Genomic DNA, 24838 nt, shown 5'->3' with positions numbered 1-24838 from the left:
GTCTGTAAAGATTACGGTGTAGGCTTGAGGAAGCCATAGCTGCAGAGAGAGGAACACATGAACAGAGGAAACAAACAAGGAGTGTATGAACAACTCTACTGCACAAGTGTGTATTGAGATGTGTTTTTTTGTACAAAGGGCGCCTCTCCTAATGTAGGGTAAGAGGTACTTACAATCAGTTACACTAATGGACAAGTGTCCTATGACTAGGTGGTTAGGTGCATGGGTTTGTATGCATGTGCATGTACATGCGTAGTGTAAACCATACTTCAACAACCCCCCCAGTCTAAAACCGAATAGTGGTTTGAACGCAAGGGGATACAACAGAATGCATGAAATGAATGCAGATTGGTGTGAGTGCTTACCTTCAGATGAGTTGGGAGTTGGGTTCAGGCGATTGTTAGAGACTGAAATTACAGATGGTGGTGTGAGGAGGATGCAAGCTGACGAGGTCCAATTGAGGCTGGTGGCTGCATGAAGGTGTGCAGCAGTGATGGAAGCAGCATGGATCACGAGTAGAGGGTTGTCATCATTGAAGAAGAGGTGTGCCAAAGCTGAGGAGTGGAGGCCAGCGCGGTACCAAGACCGGCATGGGGAGCACACAAGAGTGCTGTGAGAACTTCAGGGAGGCTGGAAGCTGCTGTACCTCCTGGAAGAGTGCCTGCTAGAACCTGATGTGGGGTTGCAGCTAAGGCAGCCTGGAAGAGGGCTGTGAGGACAGGGCTCACCTTAATTGGAGAGGGTATACAGAATGATGTCGAGGTAACTGTCAGGGAAACCATGCCAAAGCCCAGATGCTGAGGGCTTTCCATGAGGATGAAAGGGAGGGAACGAGCACCTGAAACGTGCAGGGAGGAGGAAAAATCAGAGCCGGGAGCTATGGAATACAAAGATGCTTGGCTTATCTTGATTGTGGCTGAGGCCTGGAGCAGAGGTACTTCTGCATGTTGAGATGAAGCAGGTTCAGAGGGTTCTGGAGTAGGGGTGCAGGCCTCTTCGAAGATGTTGCAGTAACGGGACCTGTGTAGGGGTTCGAATGAGTGCCACAGTGGGCAAACACTCCTCCAAGATCAAAGGAGGGCTTAGAGTGGGCCCTTAGGGCCGTAGTAACAGCACAACCCATAAAGGGTTTCTCTGAAAAGGAGCAGATCTGGTGCCAAGCTTCTTCAGGTATGCAAAAGGGGAAGAAAGGTTACTGGTGGGTCCATCGAGACAAGGGTGTGAGTGTCTATCTTCACCAGGTGTGGCCAGAGCACACAAAGGAGCTGTCAAAAGCACAGCCCAATTATGGGCTGACAGAGAGCAGCCATGCACCAGACGAGCCAAGGGCCACCCTTCGATTGTGGAGGAGTGTGTATTGAGATGTGTTTTTTGTACAAAGGGCACCTATCCTAATGTAGGGTAAGAGGTAGTTACTACTAGTTACACTAACAGACAAGTTACTGATGACTAGGTGGTTACTACCAGTTACACTAACAGACAAGTAACTGATGACTAGGTGGTTAGGTGCATGTATGTGAATGGGTTTGTATGCATGTGCATGTACATGTGTGGTGTAAATCATACGTCAACATTGTCATTCTTAAAACTTGAGCACCAATGACGTGTGTTGGAATGCCATAGAATGTTAAGGCAGACATGCCTTTATGCACCTTATCTTGGGCATTGATGCGTCAGGATGTCATAGCATTTCCATTTGCAAAATTAGGGCATTCATTAGTATGTCTTGATGTCATAGCAAGCAGTATTGTCTTTATTCCTAAACCTGCACCTAGTCATTGTCATTCATGACATTATATTATGTTTAGTATGCTAGCAGCTAGTATTGGGCATACATGATGTGCGTAAGGATGTTATATGCTATTGGTTAAATGTGTAGGGATGCTATTACATGTTGCTATTGATGAATTGTGCGGGGATATCATATCATGTAGTCTATGCTATTGGTGAAGTATGTATAGTCTATGCTATTGATGACGTATGTATAGTCTTTTGATTTCCTCTCCTTAGTAGCTAGGTTTGTTAGTTTATTTATTTTTGATCTTTCAAATGCTTCGTTTTTGTCTTTGTCCTTCTTCACTATTATTTCTTTCTCAAATCTCTCAATTCGTAAGTTCAGATTTTTCTGACCTTATGAAGGTATATATGTATAGTCTATGCACCCAGTCTTGGGCATTCATTATGTGTGTAGGGATGTTGTATCATGTAGTCTATGCACTTAGTCTTGGGCATTCATGATGTGTGTAGGGATGTTGTATCATGTAGTCTATGCACCTAGTCTTGGCCATTCATGGGTAGGGATGTTATATAGTCTATGTTATGCATGGTTGTAAGGTTATGATGATCGATTTTGTGCAGTCAGGCAGACAAGTTTGTTTTGGTTTGGAGGGTGATTGGAGACTGACTTGGTGCTTGGACGGCCGATTTTATGAACAATTCAATGGAGATGAGATGGCTTTTGAATACGGATACGATGGGAACCAGAGTCCTTGGCATGCTGATGCAGGTGGGCGTGTTACGGATCTAGAGCTTGACAACTTAGAGGTATGTAGCATTATACTCAGCAGAGTGTAAAAGTGGGGCTCAGTCCAATGATAAAATTGGCGTCACTTTTAATGCTATATGGTGTGTTGATTTTAGGCTTGTCTGTCAGCCCTGTGGGTAAGGACAGGATTTTGGCTCACAGAGGAAGGACAGAGAAAACTACTTATTAGAAGGGAAAAGAAAGCCTTTTCAGGTAGAGACGCCCATGCAACCAACGAGCTCTGGCTGTCCATCTCTTTAAAGGGTAAGAAGGTAATTTGCCAAGTCGAAGGACATTCTTTTCCTTAATTTCAATGTCTTAGACTTTGCTCACATTACAAGAGTAATCGAGTGATCAGGGTTAACTCAATTGGATAGGAATGCACTTTTCCTAGAAGAACTACATAGAACAACTTCTGTGATGATTTGCGACAGGTGGAAAGTTATGTCTTGGTTGATTCAAACACTTGGCTTCCGATACGAATGGAATTGAAAGCCTTTGGAGGCATAGAAAGATGGGAATTTGCAGGCTGGCAAAATGTGACAGTCTACCTCTGCCTTCTGTCTTGGATTTATAGTACCTTTTTGTGCATATGTCTAGGGCCTTTGAACAGTTTGTAGGGATCAATGTTATCACAGTAAGCAGTTTGCAGGGATTAATGCTATCACTAATAAGGCTATAAGCAGTTTTTAGGGACAACAATACTGTGAGGAATTTTGGTGAAGTTGGGTTATTCTTTTTTCAAATAAGCTCTGGATATTGATGCCAGGGTTTTAATGTTGTTGGTTGTTTTGCAGCCTGGGATTAGTTGCAAGTTTGCAATATCAACAGCATATTGGCCTGCAGCCGGTGGAAAACATTTATATAGTGTTGGGAGTGATTGCACGGGTTGCAGTAAAGATCATCTTGAAACTTGTGTCTATACTCACCCACTCACCTCATTAATTCCACGCTACACAACATACTATCCTCGTGTACAGTTAGACAGTTCACGTCCACCATCTGTCAAGGTATGTACATTCTTTGTTGTTAGAAGTATGCAATTTAAGTTGTTGGAAAGTTTATGTTGACATGCAAGTCTAATTTTCAAAAAGATTTTGTGGTAATGTCTCAGCTAGAAATATAATTAAACTCATGCTTGCCTAGAAATATAGTTTTATTAAACTATACCTCTAGGCAAGCATTAAACTCATTCAATGAAACTCATGCTTGCCTAGAAATTTAGTTTTGTTAAAGATTATAGTCCTTTTGATGAGGGTGTACATGAGTTTGGCAATAGTGTAAAAATCGAAGAAGACTACTTATTCACATGCTACAAGGTGCATGCGTTCATTTCATTTTATGTGGATCGCTGTGCATTAAATGGTTTGCAGCCCTAGGGATTTATTGCAAACTGAAGAGCAGGTGAATGCTGCTAATGATGCCTGCTGTAGCACCTGTGATAGGACACACAGCTCTTTTCATTAGGTGCCTACATGTGCTTCTTGAGAAAACCAAATAAGATATAAGCCTTAAGAGAAGGTCATTCAGCTTCCAGGCTTATATGGTGTGACAATGCCAACCAGGACTGATCACAAGTTGATAACTAATCCTGCAAAAGATGCAAGGCTTTTTTGAGGATCTCAAAGGGATTCACTCTCTAGTTGTGCTGTGGAACAAGGACTTCAAAGTTCTTCTCATCATAGAGTTTTAGAGGGGGGTTGGTTCGGTTGCCTTTCAACCCAAGGATGGGTTAATGACTGGTCACTGGTTAGACATTTTCTGTATCCATGATTGTCTAATCATGGTTGAAGTGATTATCCAACCGGAGGTAGATCTGCAAGGTTGTAACATATTTGATGGTCCACATTTGAGCAATTGAGTGAATGTAGAGAAAGTTCCAGTTTACTAACTTTAAGGATTTTGAAGCAAATAAGTGAGGTTACTTTGTGAGTCACAGACAGGTTCCCCCTCCCCATTATACAGGTCGGGGCTTGGATAGAAAGATCACCCAGCTATCCTAATTGTACTATCTCTATTTCAGGTTTTAATGTTTTGAGAATGATAGATGATTCTGTTTATTGGAGTGACACAAGGATAGATTCTACAAGACTTCAAGTGATTGGTGGGCTTATACAACTTGTTTTTTTGTTTACTTGGATAGATGATCCGAGCAAGAAGTGGCCATCACCTTGTATGTCCATTGATTGATGGGCAAAACATGGGGTAAGTGAACATAGGTCTTACTCAAATGCTGTCAAATTGTATGCAGGCATTTCTTACTCATCTCATATCAAACCATCAATGCTGTCAAATTGTATGCAGGCATTTCTTTTGCCATCACCCTCTTTAGTTTTTAGTTATTATTATTATTATTATTATTATTTTTTGGGGGGAGGGGGGGGACCTCTGCAGTGGGTTTTTGGTGATCGAATTGTGTTGTGTGGCAGGTATTTTATCGTTGACACTGGAGCAAGTGGCTTGGTCATTTCTGGCAAGAAGGCAATAATATTTTACACCTTGTTCTTCTTCTCGTGCTTTCAGATATTTCTAGAAAACCTTTATTTTTGTATTTCATTTTCGTGATTCCCCAACTCTCAACTTTGCTGCATTCCCCAAAAATTTCCCAATTCCCAATTTCGTCCAACTTTCAAATCGTTTGAATATCTTTGAATTCCCCCAATCCCCCCAATTCCTAGCTTCCCCCAATTTTAACAATTTCGCCCAATTCAACCAGTTTTTCCTTATCCCGCTAATTTCCAATTTTCTTCAATTCCTTAATTTTCCCAATTCTTTAAATTTACACAATTTTCCATTTTGCCCCCTTTCCCCCCGATTTTCAGATGGTTTGTGCCACGCAAGACACTTCATGTAAATGAATCTAGCTTACAACTTGTATAATGCTGATGGATGGTCGTTTAACAAGCTTACGACTTGTATAATGCTTGTAGTATATACTTAGCCTACGAAATAAGGCTATTTCTAGCTTTTGGCCCCTCGAAAACGGCCGAACATTATATGGTCATTTAACAAGCTTATGACTTGTATAATGCTTGTACTATGCTTAGCCTAAGAGGCTTGTAGATAAGTAATTTAGGGTCCTCTACAGTAGGCTTTACAAGGCTCTATGCATGTTAGTTTTTTTTTTTTTTGGGGGGGGGGGGCGGGAAAATGATCCTTCTATTAGTTACAACCATAATGAACCATAATGGCTAAGTACAAACTCGGCTCCTCATGGGGAGCGAGAGTCGAGAAACATAAAAGGGGGACGATGCTCTTCTCCTCCGGTTGGCCGCTCTAGGAGGAGAAGGCTATCTCATACAATGGGGGGAGGGGGAAACCACCACACAGGTGGTCTATAGTGCCAAGTGGGCTCACCACCACCCTTAGTGAGAAAGGGACCGTTGCGTCAATCCTCCCGGCGCTTCCGCATGCGGTTTCAACCACCCTCAAGCTTTCCCCACTGGCCATGGAGGGTATGAATGATATCAAGCCAGATGCTCTTGATGGACTCCGCCGGTGGAGTGAGAGTGCCTTCAATGGCTTCACTGCATCAAGCTCTCCAGATGTGCCATGTGGCAATAGTGATGCAAGTCTCTCATCTCTGGCAAGTCTCGAGATGTGCCATGTGGCAATAGTAATGCAAGTCTTCCATCTCTGGCAAGAACCAAGAGTCCAATGACTAGCAGATTGGGCTGGGAGTGGCACTGCAGAAATACAAAGTTGAGAGACCTCAAGGGCTAGTCCCCCACCCTCCTCATATGCCATGACAGCCTCGGCCTGAATGGCCCAAGCAACGGTGCCCCACGGAAGTGAATGGGAAAAGGAAAAGGAAATCCTAGAGGTTGGATGGCTTGTGTGGTGACGGGATAGAACTCATCTGAAACGGATGGTGTGAGTTTGTCAAATGCTTGAGAAGTTGCAACATTAGTAGCGCATAGACCACATGTGTCAACCAAGTTTGTTCAATGGCTGTAATTGCAGTGTATGGAGAAGAATTGCCTGCAAGAACACTTTGCGAAGTGAAGAAAGTGGGTGCCCAGGACCATGCCACGAGGTCTGCCATCTCGATAAGAACGTGAAGGATGGTCCAAAAGCCTTTCATGCGGAAGCCTTTCGGCACTAATAGTGTGGGAAGGGGCCCTGTCTATAGTAAAGATGCAGAGGATCCATTGCCAAACCTACTGAACATTCGGGCAATCCCAAAGACAGTGACGTTGTGACTCTTGGGGATAGCCACACCTTATATTGTTGGCGAACCTCCAATGGCCAGCCAAGTGCCAACCACCAGACTCCTCTGTGCTAGCGACCACATAAAGGCAGTGATTTCCGCGGCTGAAAACTATCCAACAGCCTCTTCTAGAAATGAGAGAGAGAGTGCAGCGAGAGGCCTTGGGACTGCTAGTGTCCTGTTGTTTGCTAGAGTGCCCTCAACCTCTGGCATCTGAATCCTACGGCCCAGTTGTGCAATGTATGTAGGAAAGGGGGTACCAAGAGTCTCCTCCGTGTCCTCTTGATCGTGCCATGTCCACTTCCTCGGGTCCCACTGGAGGCGCATAAGAGGCCGGCCCTCCCAAATCCACAAATGCCAGTCTCTCTTTGGCCACCTTGGCCGGTGGAGGGTCGATGTGCCACTCATGTGCATGGAAACCAATCACCTCACCCTTTGCAAAGTGCATCTCCTGAAATCCTCCAAGGTGGGCTCTGCTCTCTCCTATCTGCCATGGGGTCCTTTAGAGAAGGTGAATAAGGTGGAGCTAGCATCTGTGTCATAAACCGCCAAGGGTATATCATGCTTGGTGAACATTCCCAACCACTACTGGGGAAGGGGGTCCCGGATCGGGCCAGCCACTTCGGAGAGACGGAAGAGTCGATGTCGAGGTTGAGTTTGTCCCTACCCCGGATCCCGCTAAGGCCCCTCTCCTGGGCTTTTAAGCCAATTGTCTGAATGTAAGCCAATCTCCGCGTGACCTAGCGGGACCCGTGCTCAAAGCTCCCCACGATACATGCAGGTGAGCCCCAAGCATGTGACCTCTAGGCAGACGGACGAGGGGTTCCAGATCAAAGGCTATTGGAGACACTCCTCGGAGGTTACTGGTTTCGATTGGCTGAAGAGTTGGCCTAAGGTGATCCCAAGCACGCAAGATACTAGCTGCAAATCTATCCTCAAATACTGGGCTAAAACCACGAGCCCGCATCTTCGTGAAAATCCATCTTGTGCTCTGAGGTCAAGGGCCTCCTAGAATCGGGGTGCGGGCGGAGATCCTAGCTGTTTATGGTAGGAGTATGACTACTCTGGTCTCGAGGCTCATATCAATAACAATCAACAACAATAATAACCCATGGCCTCACTTATATAGTGATAAAAGCAGCCGTAAATAACCATCCAGTCTCATAAGTAGCCAATTCAGATGGATTTACTAATAATTAACCCTAGCTCCCCGTATTTACCTGCTCTTTCCCTAATCTCAAGGTTCCCTAGTCGTGCGAGATTAAGCTCTAATCCCAAGGATTACTGTTACACACAACTTGGTGCACCAACTATGTATAAATTGAATCAAGAATGTCCTTAGATATTCGTTTTCCCAAACCTCTGTGGCAAGGCTTCTCCCACTAGCAAGTGTCACCATTTGGCCACCCAATTGGTCCACCCATGCTTTCTCATTATGTATGTACATTGGATTGGCGTCCATGGCAGTTGCATGCCAGGGATGGATGCCACTCATGTGATACCGTGGACTTGACTTTTCGCTAGAACTTGTGCCTGTGTGTACATGCCCGGAAATGCGTGAAGGGTTGGTGTTCCATTGGGTATGGTACCTCGTGTACCTGCTTGTAACACGTCTATTTGGGTAAAGTCTCATGAATGGGGATTGTCCATACCAATGTTGCATTGCATAGCATCTTTATGTGCTTGCCTGCAATTGAATTTGCATGCTGTTTTCATGCTTGCTTGACCAATGTGTAGTTTTCGGGTAAGGGGACGTCCGCTCGTGAACCATGTGTGTGAAACTGTCTTCTAACATGGCTATGTGTCATGTGACAGGTGGTAAGTATTGGTCAAAAACCTAGCCATAGGAATTAGCATTAATTTATAAGTGTGTGTGTACACACTTCATTAAGTTCTGGGCGACCAAAACTCACTTATAAATTATGACCAGCCCTGTGTTCGCACACACTGATGTCCCGAGATGGACAAAACTCAATGCCCACCGACAAGATCTTATCCCCTTTGTACAAAGGGAGCAACCAGCTATGTGTCCATCCCAGCTTGCACCACAAGTCACTTGTTCTCTCTGCTTGACACCCAAGGTGGACATGTCATCATCTCTCTTACCTCTCTCTAGAAGTAGGCGGCCCCCTTCATGAGCCTCTTTGGCTGTATTTTTTGCACTTTCTCCTTCCCAACTCCATATCCAAGCTTGCTAGTGCATTTTCCAAGCTTTCAAGAGTGTTTCCAAGTGGTATTCACTCTCCTACACACTTCCAATGACGACTGAAATTCAGCAAAACAGCTCTTATATTTGATGTAGTTTTTGGTCTTTTGGCTGAAAACCCTAATTTCAGCATTCCTTTCTCAAGTTGAACCATAGGGGAGGCTTTCCCAAGGTTCCCTTCATCCTCTTGAAGACTTTTGTCACGAAGGATGGCGATAGATTGAAGATTTCAACACTCCAAACGCTTCCATCGCAAGGACTTCCGCTGTCATCGACTCTACTTGCAATTGGTAAGCTTTAATGCTTAATTATGGAAGAAAGTAGCAGGAGGGAGGAGCAAGATTCCATGTTCACATACCCTATGTAGTGCTCTCTTGTTCTACGTGCTCTTGCAGATTATTGCTACCATGTGTTGGTGGAACAATAGAGAACAAATGGTAGGGAACATGGACACTTGAGAGGGTAGTGTGAGTTGCAGATCTTCACCGACAACTATATTGTTTGCAGTACTATATTCATATGCATTGGTATGGAAATCTGGTCAGAAATGCCAATGACACTATGTACTTGATTCTCCCAAGATTAATAAACACTATTTGAGGGAGGGACTGGCCGTTCTGGCTCATTGTGTGTCTCTTGTTAATTCAAAAAATTACATCTTGTATTGTGCGTTGTTGTCTATTAAATCTTGGTGTATTTAAGTGTATCAATTAGCATTGTGTTCAACCAAGTATTCCACACCGACCGATGGAATTACATTGGTATCAGAGCATATGGTTCTCTTTCACCTCTATCATGAAAGACGATCACGCGAACACTAGCTATCTCTATACTTAGAACACTATGGACAGCCATACAGTGAATGTTGGAGATGCCAACACAAGAGGAGGGGACAATGAAATGCATGCTTTCAATGCTTTACAAGAAGAGCAAACTCATGCGGTGTATACTAGGGAACAGGAACATGTGGGACCGCCGTCCCTGGTAAAGAGAAAAGAAGAGTCCATAGCTTCAAGGGCTGGACTTACTCGTATGCAGGCTCTTCTTTATGCCCAACAAGAAGAATTGAAGCTCTACCGCGAGGTTCCATTGATACATGATCATTTGAAGGCCAAGAAAGCTGAATCTTTTATGGATCATGCTATGGCAATGATTGCTCAAGAGTTGCACATGCAACCGAGGAATGCAGCACGTGCGTACCTGGCTTGTACCTAGGATGACTATGCAGAAGAGGCAACTATCTCACATGTCTTGGTATCCCCAGAGGTGGGTGAATAGGAACATATGTCTTAAGAGGATGAATCCTCATGCTATTAGGGAGGAACCGAACCATTGGTGACTTCACGCCATGCAAGTGTACCTTATGTAGCCCGTGAAGGATGCAATGTTTATGGCAGTGGTCAAAATGTATGTCAAATGCCATTGCTGACTGAAAATGTGCATGCACAACACATGCAACATGGGCTGCAATTTTCTGTTGGTGTAAGTATTCTGCGTATTTCTCATGCCACTCATGCCCTCGAGTGTGCTTGTGAGGGAGAAGCTATGGGTGAAAATGCACCAATGTGTTGAGGGACCAGCCATGACTCATGCTTATAGGGCACATGTATCTATGCCTAATGCATCACCTTTTGTTCCTAAAATGATGCCAGTCATAGTTGCTGTCCCAATGGACATATATGCGGAAGAACATGTTGAGATGCAGCCTAATGCACCAAAGTCTCGTGACTTCAAAGCTGGAGACAAATCTGTGAAGTTTGATATATATCATGGAGAAGATGATACATCAAAGGCACTTGCTTTTATTGCCCAGTCTGATATTGCTTTTAGTGTTGAGGATTTCACTCAGAAATCCATAATCCGGCATGTAAGCATGTTCATGAAAGGTATTGCTACTCATTGGCGGCTTATTGAGAAGCTCTCACCAAATCTTGTTAGATCATGGGGAGAGTTCAAGGAGAGGTTCTATGCTCAGTTCTTGTCTCCCAATGCATTATATAAGATAACAATGAAGTGGGATTGGGTGAGGGAGAAATGGTGAATGCATATGTGCAAAAGTTTTGGAAAGTGCTTTTGGAGGTGTCTCCATTTATGCATGTTCCAGAGGCGGAAAGGAAGAGAACGTTTCAATCGGGATTACAACCCATGTACAAAGTGGGACTGCAAATGTATCTTGATCACACCTTAAAGCAGCTAATTGTAGCTGCCACTGCCACCGAGCAATTGGAACTCAAGTTGAGTCGATCCAATAAGGCTAACCCTCATTCCAAGGCAAAGAGAGGGCTGTCTAAAACTTGCAAAATAATGGACAGCCACCTAAAAAAGACCAAAACCAAGATAAAATAGTCCAAAGGTTGAAAATAAATCTACCCAGAAGTGTCCCTTCCAAGTGAAAGACTATGGTCTCATTGCGGAGCAGAAAAAGTAGTATATGAGCGAGGGGAAATGCTTTACTTGGGGTAGCACTGAGCATACTGCGAATGCATGGCCAAACAAGAAGAAGCGTGATAATGCAAATGCATCAAAGCCCAATGTGTATATGGTTCTGGATGTGCAGGGCAGCACTTCACATGATAGCAAAGACATGGTTGTATGTAAAGCTTGGGGACATCTTAAGGATCAGCTTGCCTTGTTCATGTTTGATGATTGTGCAAGTGAGAACTTCATATCTACACAGATGGCAGCTGCTTTGGGCATTGAAGTGAGAGACATGGGTCCTCAAATTGAAGTAGGGGTTGCCTTTGTTGGTAGAGAAGTGCAGGTTATGCTTATTATTGGCAAGTTGCATATACACATTCAAGGCTATGTGGACCATGAAAACTTCCTTGTAGCTCCTTTGAATGGTTGTGATATATTGCTTGGAAAGCCTTGGTACACACGCATTGATCCGCGCAAGGCTTACAAGACCAACAGGATACCCTTTATGCATAAAGGCCAACAGCATGTGATTGATGCTGGTGAAGAGGCTCATACCATTCTCCTTGTATCTCATGTACAAATTAGGAAAGTAATGAAAAAAGATGTTTTGTGTACTTGATTTTTGTACGGGATCATATTGAAGAAACATGTGTATGTAAACACTCTTAGTAATGATAGGATGAAATTCTTATAAGAGTACAACGATTGTTTTGCTAATGAGTTGCCACCCGTACGACAAGAAGATCATCGCATTGATCTTGTGTTGGGTAGCTCACCACCTAATAGACCAGCTTTTTGTGTGAGTGCATCCCAAAGAGAGGAGATCACGAAGCAGGTAAATGAGCTTCTTGAGAAGAGTTTGGTTTAGCCAAGCTTTTTCCCATATTTTTCACCCATCCTCTTGGTTCAAAAGAAGGATGGGTCTTTTTGTATGTTTGTGAATTATAGAGCTTTAAATAAGCTCACTATAAGAATCGGTTTCTGATTCCATGCATAGACGACATCCTTGACAAGTTGAATGGATCGGCATACTTTAACCGAATTGATCTCAAGAGTGCGTATCATCAAGTGTGCGTATCATCACGTGTGCGTGGTGCCTGAGAATGTACATAAAACTACTTTTAGAACATCATTTGGGCTTTATGAGTATCTTGTTATGCCTTTTGGTTTTACAAATGCCTCGGTTACATTCAATAGAATGATGGAACGCATGTTCCGTGGGTATAGGAAATTTTCAGGTATCTTCTTTGATGACATCGTAGTCTTCTCAAAGACCGAAGAAGAGCATAGAGCTCATTTGGCTATTGTTTTTGAAGAACTCCGTAAGCATAAACTCTTCATAAATGCAAAGAAGAGTGAGTTCTTATTGTCAGAGACACACAATCTTGGGCATATTGTGTCCAAAGATGGAGTGCGGATGGATCTAGCAAAGATTGATGCAATTCGGAATTGGCATGAATTGAGATTGGTGCATGAGATCTATAGTTTTCTTGGATTATGCTCTTACTACCGTAGGCTCATTTTCCACTTTGAGAATCATACCAAGTATGTAGGGCCGGAGCCCAGAGAACGGGTCATTGAGGATCCACTAGACGTGGATGAGCTTGAGGAGATTTTGCAACCAAAACAAATTGTGTATCACAAGGAACATAAGCTTGCTGCCTGCAGGCAAAGTTGTCAGGTGTTACCTTGTGAAGTTCAAGAACTATCTTCCTATTGATGCTAAATGGGTACATGAAGAGTTCTTTAGAGATTGCCTGCACTTGCTTTGGACAAATGTTTAGAAGCTGGGGGTGGATGTCACTATTTGGCCACCTAACCGGTCCACCTGTGCTTTCTCATTATGTATGTACATTGGATTGGCGTCCATGGCAGCTGTTGCATGCCGACTTGGATGCTTTTCAGTTCTGGACAACTGTTTAGAAGCCGAGGGGGATGTCACCATTTGGCCACCCAACCGGTCCCGCCCGTGCTTTCTCATGATATATGTACATTGGACTGACGTCCATGGCAATTGCATGCTGGGGATTGATGCCACTAATGTGATATTGTGGACTTGGCTTTCCGCTGGGACTTGTGTCTGTGTGCAAATGCCGAGAAATGCCTAGAAGATTGGTGTTCCATTGGGTCTGATACCTCGTGTACTTGCCTGGAACACGTCTATTTTGGTATAGTCTCATGAACGGGGATTGTCCATACCAATGCCACATTGTATAGCATCTTTATTTGCTTGCGTGCAATTGAATTTGCATGTTGTTTTTATGCTTGCCTAACCAATGTGTAGTTCCAGGTAAGGGATGCCCCACTTGTGAACTGTGCGTGTGAAACTATCTTCTGACATGGTTACGTGGCATGTGACAGGTGGTAAGTATTGGTCAAAAACCTAGTCTTGCGAACACGGTTGTAGTGGAGTGGTTAAAGCGGACGAAGTCCCAGCCAGTGGGTGTGGGCTCGATCCGTGCTCTCTACGGTGTTGCGTGTCCATGTAACCGGAGTTGGGTGTGTGAGTAGTGTATATAAAAACCGGTGATTCTCGCTCAACTTTTTAAAAAAAAACTGTCTTAGGAACTAGCTTTAATTTATAAGTTAGTGTGTACACACTTCATTAAGTTTTATCAAAACTCACTTATAAATTATGACCAGCCTTGTGTTCGTACACATTGATGTCCCCAGGTGGCCTAGACCTTACACCCTTTGTACAAAGGAAGCAACCAGCCATGCGTCCATCCTAGCTTGCAGCACAAGCACTTGTCCTCTCTGCCTAACACCCAGGGTGGACATTTCATCATCTCTCTCTATAAGTAGTCTCTTTGGCTGTATTTTTTGCACTTTCTCCTTCCCAACTCCATAACCAAACTTGCTAGTGTATTTTCCAAGCTTCCAAGAGTGTTTCGAGGCGGTATTCACTCTCCCTACTCATTTCCAATGACTGAAATTCAGCAAAACAGCTCTTATATTTGGTGTAATTTTTGGTCTTTTGGTTGAAAACCCTAATTTCAGCGTTCCTTTCTCAAGTTGAACCATAGGGGAAGCTTTCTTAGGATTCCCTTTATCCTCTCGAAGATTTTTGTCATGAAGATTGGCGACAGATTGAAGATTTCAACACTCCAAATGCTTCCATCGCGCAGACTTCTGTCACATCGACTCTGCTTGCAATTGGTAAGCTTCAATGCTTAATTATGGAAGCAAGTAGCAGGAGAGAGGAGCAAGATTCCATGTTCACATACCTTGTGTAGTGTTCTCTTGCCCTACGTGCTTTCTTGCAGATTGTTGTTACCATGTGTTGGTGGAACAATAGAGAGCAGATGGTAGGGAACATGGGCACTTGAGAGGGTAGTGTGTTAGAAGTCATCTCCTATCCATACATATACACCAGGGCCTCTGTTGTGGGTGTGCCTGCCCTTTGTAGGTGTCTTATCATTTTTCCTCACTCCCCGTATTTTTTTCCCCATTTTTCCTATTTTTCTGTGGCATGGGAGGCAATCTTGTAGTGGCAAGAGGACCTTGATCTTGGCCGACTGCATCTATGTATACATTGGAGGTGGCCGACTATTTTGCATAGGTCGTGGACCTTCTTGATGCTAGCCGACCCCCCCTTGCTCTGCTGGCCGACTGTACATTTCAGCAGGTCGTGGAGTATGTGGTCTTGTCGGTTGCCCTACAGCAGGCCGACTGCTGTTTGGGGGCCATATAAAATGGCCCACAGCCCATTGTCACTTGTGTATCACTTCGAGATCTTCTTTGTGTATATAGAGCAGAGTTACATGCCTCTATCTCTCTCTCTCCCTTGTGCTGTTGTTTTTTGCATTTCGTTTGCTCGTGTTCCCAGATCCGGTCATCATCTCTGCTGCGTATTCTGACATGGTATCAGAGCCCTAGGCTCTTGATTGTTCTTGGGATTTGTGTGAGTAAGAGGGGGACTGTTGTGTTGCTGATTGGTGGACTGTACGGGACTTTTTGGGAAGAGGAGAAGCAAGAGGACGGCGAGCTGATTTGCTGGACAACCACTTGCAGGTGTAAGTTCTTCTTTGTTCCCACCCACCCACCCTTTTTCTGAGTATATCCCTGCAATGGCAGATCTGCGCCGAGAGGCATGTGAAGATCCCTGCACTCCCCACGTTCCCTGTGGACCGTCAGTTGGACGGGATTAACTACGGCATATGGAAGGTTATGATGGAATCTGTTTTGGAGTCTTACGACCTCGCTGATTTCATCGTTGTTGGGGTTCCACGGCCAGAAGTAGAGGAAGGGGAGTTACCGTCGATCCAAAGGACCGGGAGGCACAGGCACAGATGTGGGATCGTGTCAACGCCAGGGTCCGTTCATTTATCTTCCTTAACTGCACACCGTAGGTAATCAATCATGTAAAGCATATGACACTGGCCAGAGGTATATGGCAGCATTTGGCTTCTCTTTACAACAGGGTATTGCCCATGAAGAGGATTTCCTTGGAAGTACAGATGCGGGTTATGAGCCCTGCAAAGTCGTCGATGCGGGAGCATATTAACAAGCTGCAGGCTCTTCAGCAGGAAGTTCTTCAAGCTGGGAAGGAGATATCGTCAGAGGACATGGCCATAACGTTGCTATCGCATTTGCCCTCTCAGTACTCAGCATTTTACTCGTCTTTGATTACCAGTGGCAGGCTCATCACCATCACGTGGGAGGAGCATGTGCCCATGGTCTTGGACCAGGAGGAACGATTCACGAACCCTCCTCAGGGTGGAGGTTTGGAGGCCTTAACTGGCCAACGGTCGAAAGGCCGTAACACGGGCAACGGGAAGGCTTCATCGGAGAAGTCTTGTGAGAAGAAGTCTGTCGCGCTGACCGCGAGAAACTAAAGGCAGAGAGGACCTGTAATGATTGTGGCGAGAAAGGCCACTATTGGAGGCAGTGTCCCAAGCGGAAGACCGAGAAGGGTGAAGATTCCTCAGCAGCAATCATGAAGACTCCGGCTTTTGTGCACTTGGAGGTGATGGACACCGATGTTTCATTTTCTTCAGGCAGGGAGGAGGTTGGAGGATTCTCCGCAACGGATACTCGGGAGTGGATTCTAGACAGTGGTGCTTCCAGGCACATGACTCCTTCCCGTTCAGATTTACAGGATCTCTGCAGGTATTCTGGTCACATTCTTACTGGGGATACATCCACTATCCTAGTTCACAGTGAGGGCAGGATGGAGATAGTTCCCGATGGCAGAGGGGGGAAGCATTCCTCCCAGGTGTTGTATGTTCCGTCACTTGGTTTTCATCTGTTGTCAGTGCATCAGGTTTGCAAGACTGGCGTACGGGTGGAGTTTGATGAGCATTTTGTTGCTCTCCAGGACAAAGCAACAGGCGAGGTGGAGTTTGATGAGCATTTTGTTGCTCTCCAGGACAAAGCAACAGGCGAGGTGGAGAATGGAGTTTACAAGCTTTCAGCACTCCCTCTCCCAGGTCCTCAGGTTTGTGATGAGTGGCAGTCTGGTAATGGCCACTTAAGTGTGGATACGCTATAGGTGCAGGCTTTCCGGGACCAGATGGTGGATAGCTTGCCAGTTGATGGCAGCAGTTGGCCAGAACTTTCCAGTATTGATGTTGGTGGTTCTTGTGTTCGTGAGTCAGAGGAAATTGAACAGGTAACTTATGCTCTGATGTCTCGTAGTATTTGGGACAAAGAAACTCCTGTAGATGAGGATGTTCTTTTTATGGGGACCTTTCGGAAAGCCAGTAGGTGGCAGTTGATTACTTGCAAAAGGAGGTGCATACTCTAGGCTTTGTGGTTCTGGATTCAGAGGGGGTGGTTGATAGGTTTCAGAAGGCCTTGCGTGGTCTTCAGCAGGTTTCCAGGACTTGGCTTTGCACCGTAACAGGTGTTGATCCTTGTGAGCAGTGTGATGCCTCTTTGACAAGAATGGTTCATTGATTTGGTTGATGGGGGATTGGACGTGAGCTTCCGGATGAGGCAGTTGAGCTCATGGTTGCAGATGACTCTTTGGGAGGCAAGATTGCGTATCTTGTGGTTTTTGCGGCATGTGAAGGATCATGGACTCTTTTACACAGGAGGGGGATTGATTGATGGAGTCCGACTCCACGGTTGGAGTGACTCAGTTTGGGGAGGAGATCCGGACACGAGGAGATCTACTTCAGGCCCAGGAGCAGTTTTATGGAGCAGCAAGAGGCAGTCATCTTTTGCCTTGTCGTTGATAGAGGCAGAGTACCGGCTGCTTGTGATGCTGCTTGTGAGGTGGTAAGGTTGCAGAGGTTGCATTGCAGGATTGGGCTTCCACTGGAGAAACCCATGGTCATCCAGAGGCACTTTGATCGTTGCTGATGACATCTTGCTAGAGTTCTGTTTGACGGAGGATAGTACGGTGGACCTCTTCACGAAGTCTTGAGATGACCTCTTCACGAAGTCGCTATCTCAAGATTTGCTCAGGCGGCACCCCAGTTCCCTGTGGTTGGTTTCACAGCCAGGAGCTGAGAGGGGGTGTTAGAAGTCATCTCATGTCTATACATATACACCAAGGCCTCTGTTGTGGGTGTGCCTGCCCTTTGTAGGTGTCTTATCATTTTTCCTCACTCCCCGTATTTTTTTCCCCATTTTTCCTATTTTTCTGTGGCATGGGAGGCAGTCTTGTAGTGGGGCAGGAGGACCTTGATCTTGGCCGACTGCATCTGTGTATACACTGGAGGTGGCTGACTGTTTTGCACAGGTCGTGGACCTTCTTGATGCTGGCCGACACCCCCTTGCTGCTGGCCAACTGTACATTTCAGCAGGTCGTGGAGTATGTGGTCCTGTCGGTTGCCCTACAGCAGCAGGCCGACTACTGTTTGGGGGACCATATAAAATGGCCCCACAGCCCCTTGTCACTTGTGTATCACTTCGGGATCTTCTTTGTGTATATAGAGCAGAGTTACACGCCTCTCTCTCTCTCTCTCTCCCTTGTGCTGTTGTTTTCTGCATTGCGTTTGCTCTTGTGTTCCCAGATCTGGTCATCATCTCCGTTGCGTATTCTGACGTAGTGTGAGCTGTAGATCTTAAGTGACGACAACCATATTGTTTGCAATATTGTATTCATATGCATTGTTATGGAAATCTGGTCAGAAATGCCCATGACACTATGTACTTGATTCTCCCAAGATTAATATACACTATTTGAGGGAGGGGCTGCCATTCTGGCTCATTGTGTGTCTCTTGTCAATTCAGCAAATTACATCTGGTATTGTGCTTATTGTCCATTAAATCTTGGTGTATTTAAGTGTATTTATTAGCATTGTGTTCAACCAAGCATTCCACACCGACCCATGGAATTACAGCAAGTACATAGGATATCTCTTGCTCTAATTGTTCTTGCTGCCCTTGTGATGGAAATGTGTAATCCTCAAGAAGCGTGTTGAACAAAAAATACAGATGCGAGAGAGAAAAACACGAGATTGGGTCCCCCCCCCCCCCCCCCAAGCGTGTGCCAAAAGTATTCCTACTTGAGTATTTATAGATTTTATTACTTACAAAAGTAGGTTACAAGGCTATTTTTGCCCTTGCTTGCTCTACAAGCTTTCTTTTACAAAAAATGGATTAAATATATGAAAAATCTCACTCCCGTGATAGTCGTCCCAGTTGAGAAGACAATGGTTCTCGGTTGTAAATATCAGCGCGCACAGGTGATTAAACACATTAATCATTCTTGCATTGGATTCATTCACAATGTCTTTAGACAACGTGTCTTAGAGTTGATCAGATTTACTCACAATCAAACTCACACACTCTTTACACGCATCAAACGTGTCTTAGAGTTGATCGGATTCACTCACATTCAAATTCACAACTTGATTGGATTCACTCACAATGTCTTAACACACGTCGTACGTGTCAGAGAGTTGATCGGATTTTCACTCACAATCAAACTCACCACACGTCTCACACATGTTATCGTTGATCGGATTAACTCACAATCAACTTAGCTTGGGCACGTCTTATACGTGTTATCGTTGATTGGATTATCTCACAATCAACTTAAATTGAACACCCAAGATATTCTTTTCACTTGTTGGGTGACCCAATAATTAATAAATTAATTACAAAATTCACTTTGTTTCTACAAAATAAATTGCAATAATAAGATCAAGATGTTAATAAGTTAGTTCAAATCCATCATCTATTGTGAATTTGGAATATAAATTTTGTTTTCCCAAGATTCTAGCAAAATAAATTAAGACTTGAAAAACATGCAGAAATCTATATATTATTTGTTAGCTTAGTGTAAAACCAAGTGATGAAAAATGGATAACTTGTGCATTTGAAACTTTTTAAAAGTTGCTACAAAGGATAAACTTAAATAACACATATTTAATAAAACTTGCCGAAAGTAAGAAAGTCTTAACCTTGATGTATTGTTGGCTACAAAATGAGAAAGTCAAGAAAAATAGAGATTTAAAATGATTCATAAATAATTGAAAATATAATCATTCAGTAAATATGAGGAGGACTTATCTTGCGTAAGTTGAGTTGATAATTGACGTAAGCTCAATGCGGCTCCATGGTAGAGATCATCGGTATAACGTGCACATCATGCTTACACGACACATAACAACATGCCTACTCTCTGACACAAACTCAAGTCTATAAAACTAGTTAAGTGAAATAACCATGCGGCCTAGAATAGCGTCAGCCTGAGTGGTGGCTTTGTGCGGTCTTCTCTGCTAATGGTCGGTTGTGCTAACGGCCATTTTGTGCGTTGCCGTTGCCCTAACCGGTGTCCCTTGTCGGGACTTGTGCCGCGGCTGCTGCCTGCTGCTGTTGTTGCTTGCGCAGCCGTCTGAGTGCCGGAAATAAAAACACCGCAAAATCTTTTTGAGAATCTGACAGAGCGTTGCCAGGCTTTGATACCATTGTGACGGAAATCTGCGATCCTCAAGAAGCGTGCCGAATAGAAAATACAGACGCGAGAGAGAAAAACACCAGATTGGGTCCCAACTGGCCCCCCCAAGCGTGTGCCAAAAGCATAGATTTTATTACTTACAAAAATAGGTTACAAGGCTATTTTTTCCCTTGCTTGCTCTAGAAGCTTTCTTTTGCAAAAATTGGATAAAATATTTGAAAAATCTCACTCCTGTGATAGCTCTTAAGAAGATTGAATGCTAAAAATGAGGGCTAGGAGCTCCTTAAAGCTACAAGCCTACATGGGCGAGCCATTTTTGAAAGGCAAATAGGATGATGGAATATGCACCGGGGAAAGAGAATTTTGAGCTTGATACCCTTATTAGAGAAAGCCTTAAGGTTTCTTCTTATATGCGAGTTATTACAGAGGCTACACTTTCATAGATGCAAGCCTGGTATCTTAATTGTCGAGGGAAAATCAGCTCAATCTCTTCTATGGTTGGTCTGTAAGCCTACAAGCCATCCTTTTTTACGTCTTGATGAAGTCTTGGCTACATTAGTAAGGGGTTGATTTTTCATGTATTGTTATGTCCACATGTTTGCTTCTTGTTGAACTTCCATAAAACTTCTTGTCATTAGTTTGGCAGAGTTTTCGTCATTAGAACCCTATGACACCTGGAGATTTCTTTTCAAAATTTTGTTATCTTGATTAATTGTTGTGATTAAACTCCAATCTGGAGATTGCATTGGATTTGATGGCCGACTTTGGAAGTGAATTAGTACTAGAATGCTTCTTGCTTATGTTAAGTGTTTTCCTTTCTACCTTATGCACGATATGCACACCCGAAAAGGCTTGCTATGTGAGTTTTTGTATTTTCATTACAATTTAAGCTCTAAACATTCCTGATTGCAGGCAAATGAAGTTGATATGGATGCATTTGGCGAGGTTTTCATCACAGGTGTAGAAGGCAAGGTGAGAAACATCACCTTTTCTTTATTGTAGCCTGGTTTGAACGTAGCCTGTCTTTGGCTTACTGTTCCTGACTCTCTGTGGAGGTGCCCACCAAAAACTCAAAAGTGTTTTAGTTCTAAAAGTAATGATGTGGTACAACGTGAACCCATTGACGCCTTTGGTTCAGTTCTAAAAGTAATTATGTGGTACAACGAAGTGTTTTAGTCCTCAGAGTAATGATGTGGTACAACGTGAACCCAGTGACGCCTTTGGTTCAGTTTCACCAACTCTGTGCAAAGGGGCCCACCAACAACTCAAGTACTGATTTATATATCTTGGTCATTGGATGATCGACCTTGATAATTCTGTTGTTAGCCGGCTCCTTGGAATCTCTTGCTACAAGAGTTAGGATGATAGAACAATGATCTTCTTGCAACCTCTCATGGTCCTTAGCTTTATCATGCCAGAGTTTTAAGATTGCATCTGGGCCTCTGGCACATTGACTTTTGTGACGGTGAAGACAGATAGTGTTGGCTGATTGGGAACTTTTAGAAGTTGATTTGCATATCAATTTCATACCTGGTGTCCTATGATGAGTGTAGGAGTGCTTTTTCTAAATGAAATTTCCAGCCATTGCTGGACTTAATATGAGGAAAGTTCTGATCATGTTTTATCGGAAAAACTTTCAATTTCTCTTATAAAATCTCCTGCATTTCCTCTATGTTTCTCTGGCTGAGAGTAACCTTTCTACTAATCTTGGCCTAGCTGGACAAGCCTTGCATTTCTCATCATTCCATTTTTATTTTGGGATCTTTATTTTTCTATAGTAGAAGGGGGGGCTTTGGATGTGGAATTGGGCAGCATCATGCACTGGCTGTGTGAGAAAATAAATTCTCTATGAGAGATGGGAAGTGATGTTATGGAGTCAAACAAGCGACCACAGTAAACATTTTTTATTTTTTCCAAGTGTTATCGTATAGGTGGAGGTAAGTAGTTGGAGTAGGTTGGTATGGGACAGTATTTAGTGGATCAAAGGTAGTGGATGTATGATCAGCACCTGCCAATGGTTGTGCTGTTGCAAGGTTGAGAATGTTGTGATAAAAGCAGGGGTTCCCAAAATGCATTCCTTGGTACTTGTGCCTACTCAGTGGGAGGAACGTGCGAGGGTTCTTGAATTAGGCTATCTATGTAGCCCCTCATTTTTTGAAATATACTAAGGCTAGGACCTTAGCTTATGGCAGTTTTTAAGGTTAAAGAGAAATAGGTGACTAGATAGGTTGCCATTTGGGCAAGAGTATAAGAGAGGATGAGGCATATGGCCTTTTTATGCAGCATTTTCAATATGGAAACTTTCTAGCCTTATTTCATTTTATCTAATCCCACCCCCTCCCCCCCTTCCGCCGAGCGCGGAAAAAGATCCTTCTATTAGTTATATGAAAAACCAGCCAGTGCCAATGAGGTAATAGCTCAAGTGGTGAAGGTGTTTGCCTAGGACCAAGAGGTCTTGGGTTCAAAATCCGCCTTGGTGCTTCCTCGGCAGCATTGCCTACAGGTGGATAAATAAACGCCTACAGGTGGTTGTCTACGGACGGTGAAATTTGGTAACTATGGGAGGATCTTGGGCCAAAGGCCAGTTGAAAGAAAAAAACCAGCCAATAGGCTGAAATACAAACACAGATCCTCTAAAAGAGGACAAAACACAGGGGAGGATAGTCCCGTCCATGGCTGGCTGCTGTCGGAGGGGAATTTAACTGGTGCACTGGTGGTGCGGGCATTGAAGTCTCCAGCTAGGAGGATATCCCCTAGGATGGAGAACTTCGTAATATCATCATAAAGTGGCAGGTATGAAGACTTACCACGGGTGGCATATCTGGATGTGGCTGTTGCAAAGTAGCACACTGCAAGGTAGATGTCTCGGGCCATCTCTGTCATGATCCTCACCCACATGATAGACAACATCTAGATTGCACATGCCACATCTTTGCAAAGATTCTCCTTTCAAATGCTTACTTGATTGATATAGAGATATCGATAAATCTAGTCTTTGGCATTTGTAGGCTGTTGTATCAATAACTCGTTTCCATCTTTTGGGCATAGATTACATTTACATTCCTCTGCATGCCATTTGCAATACCTCTTTATAGACAACATTGGTTGTGAAGACTTCATTTGAACCTTCTATGCTACTTTCGAGTTCCATAGCATGCTTTACACACAGTTTCACTACATTAGATGATCTAACACATGACATAGCAACATAGAATTGTCCATGTGTGAATACTTGTGTGGCCAAATAAATTCCCAACACACTCAATGTTTATCCTTGGGACTTATTCATTGACATACCAAAAGCTAGCCTCATCCGTCTGACCACCTGTATCACATGCTGTAGCTCCTCTTTCTATAATATGGCCACTCCTCCTGAACCTCTAGTGCCTCCTGCTATGCGTGGCTGTGGCCTGTGGGGGCGGTGGATGGACTCCCATCTATATCCCCTCACCTCGGGTAGTCGGCTCCCTTGGCATTGGTGTGTCTGTGTATATGGGACCATTTCACGCCCTCTAAATGTTTCCTCAAACAGGCCTGCAACTGTCTGCGTAGCACCATTGCAATTCCAGATTGCAATATCTAGCGTGATCTTATAGGTCGTGCACCGTCATGGAAAGTGCTGCTCGGTGAGAATCACCCTCCCATCTCTGTACACTGCCCACTTCCCTGCCTTCCGCGCTTCTACTATGCGCGGCATGCACTCCGTCCTATGTGTGACCTGGGCTGGTGTGACGTGATCCTCAAGATTTGTCTTTTTCCCCTTTTAAGGTCGGCCTTTTGGTGAGGAATGCCTGCTTTGCCTCCAAACCCTCAAACTTGAGGATGAGGTCTTGCTCCTTTGTGGTGTCCTTGCCCACTCTCCATGCCTCGACAAAGGGGGTGTCGGGAATTCCCATCTTCCTACATAGTGCCATGGCAGCTTTTTTTTTTTAATGAGCCCCCTTCCTTCCATCCCACCACTCTCACATGTGGTGCTCGGATCTTCCGTCTCTTCTCCTCTTCAAGCGCATTATTGATATTCTTCGGGGTTGAGGGTGGGTTTTGTTGTTTCTTGGCGACCTTAATCCATTTGCCTGCTTCCTCCATGTGCCTCTGTGTCTTTTGGATCATTTCAGCCCATGTGGTTGCCTCACTGGCAATTTTCTCCTCCTTATCTTGGAGGGTCTTCACTTGCTCCCTAAGCATATTCAGCTCATCATTAAGAGAGAGTTGAATTTCACCTTCCACATAGTGCGTGCATGTTTTCAGATTATTGTTTTCTGCTTTGGGTGTGGCGACTTGGGCCTCTAACCCTATGATGAGCAGGGTTTGTTGGCTGTTTTTGGCTTCCACCATCTTAATCAATTCTCCCCGCATCTCGTTTAACTGGCTCATCAACTGGGGCTGCATTTCTGCTTTCCATTTATCCATTTCCTCTTGCATGGAGGTGCGCCATGAACTAATGTCTTATGAAGGACCACAAGGGTTTATAAGACCTTGAAAATACATTATGAGTGCAATTGATAATGCACATTGGCATGGTACAAAACTAAATTTTTAATGAAAGTCTGGCATGGTACAAAACAATTTTTTTAATGAAAGTCTGATAGCTATGTAAGAAATTTATATGTAGATGTGGAGTCA

The 24838-nt window shown here is 44.1% G+C and overlaps 1 protein-coding gene across 3 annotated transcripts in view; it reads left to right on the top strand.

The window, feature by feature from the left end:
• LOC147627120 (uncharacterized) overlaps nt 1-24838 on the top strand; it is a 37244-nt gene that overhangs the window by 931 nt on the left and 11475 nt on the right. For 2 of the 3 annotated variants that reach the window (XM_086815709.1, XM_086815708.1), the window contains exons 2-8: nt 2363-2544; nt 2641-2796; nt 2959-3063; nt 3322-3534; nt 4668-4729; nt 4954-5005; nt 21128-21187. In XM_086815709.1, coding sequence (XP_086671835.1) covers nt 2363-2544; nt 2641-2796; nt 2959-3063; nt 3322-3534; nt 4668-4729; nt 4954-5005; nt 21128-21187 — 830 coding nt within the window. Of the gene's footprint in view, nt 1-2358; nt 2545-2640; nt 2797-2958; nt 3064-3321; nt 3535-4667; nt 4730-4953; nt 5006-21127; nt 21188-24838 lie in introns of all 3 variants that reach the window. The other variant, XM_086815710.1, reaches the window with a different exon arrangement.

This window comes from Cibotium barometz, chromosome 21 (assembly GCF_041138505.1).
Source record: "Cibotium barometz isolate CiBa-2024 chromosome 21, ASM4113850v1, whole genome shotgun sequence".
Classification (NCBI taxonomy): domain Eukaryota; kingdom Viridiplantae; phylum Streptophyta; class Polypodiopsida; order Cyatheales; family Cibotiaceae; genus Cibotium; species Cibotium barometz.
This window is presented reverse-complemented; position numbering and strand designations above follow the sequence as displayed.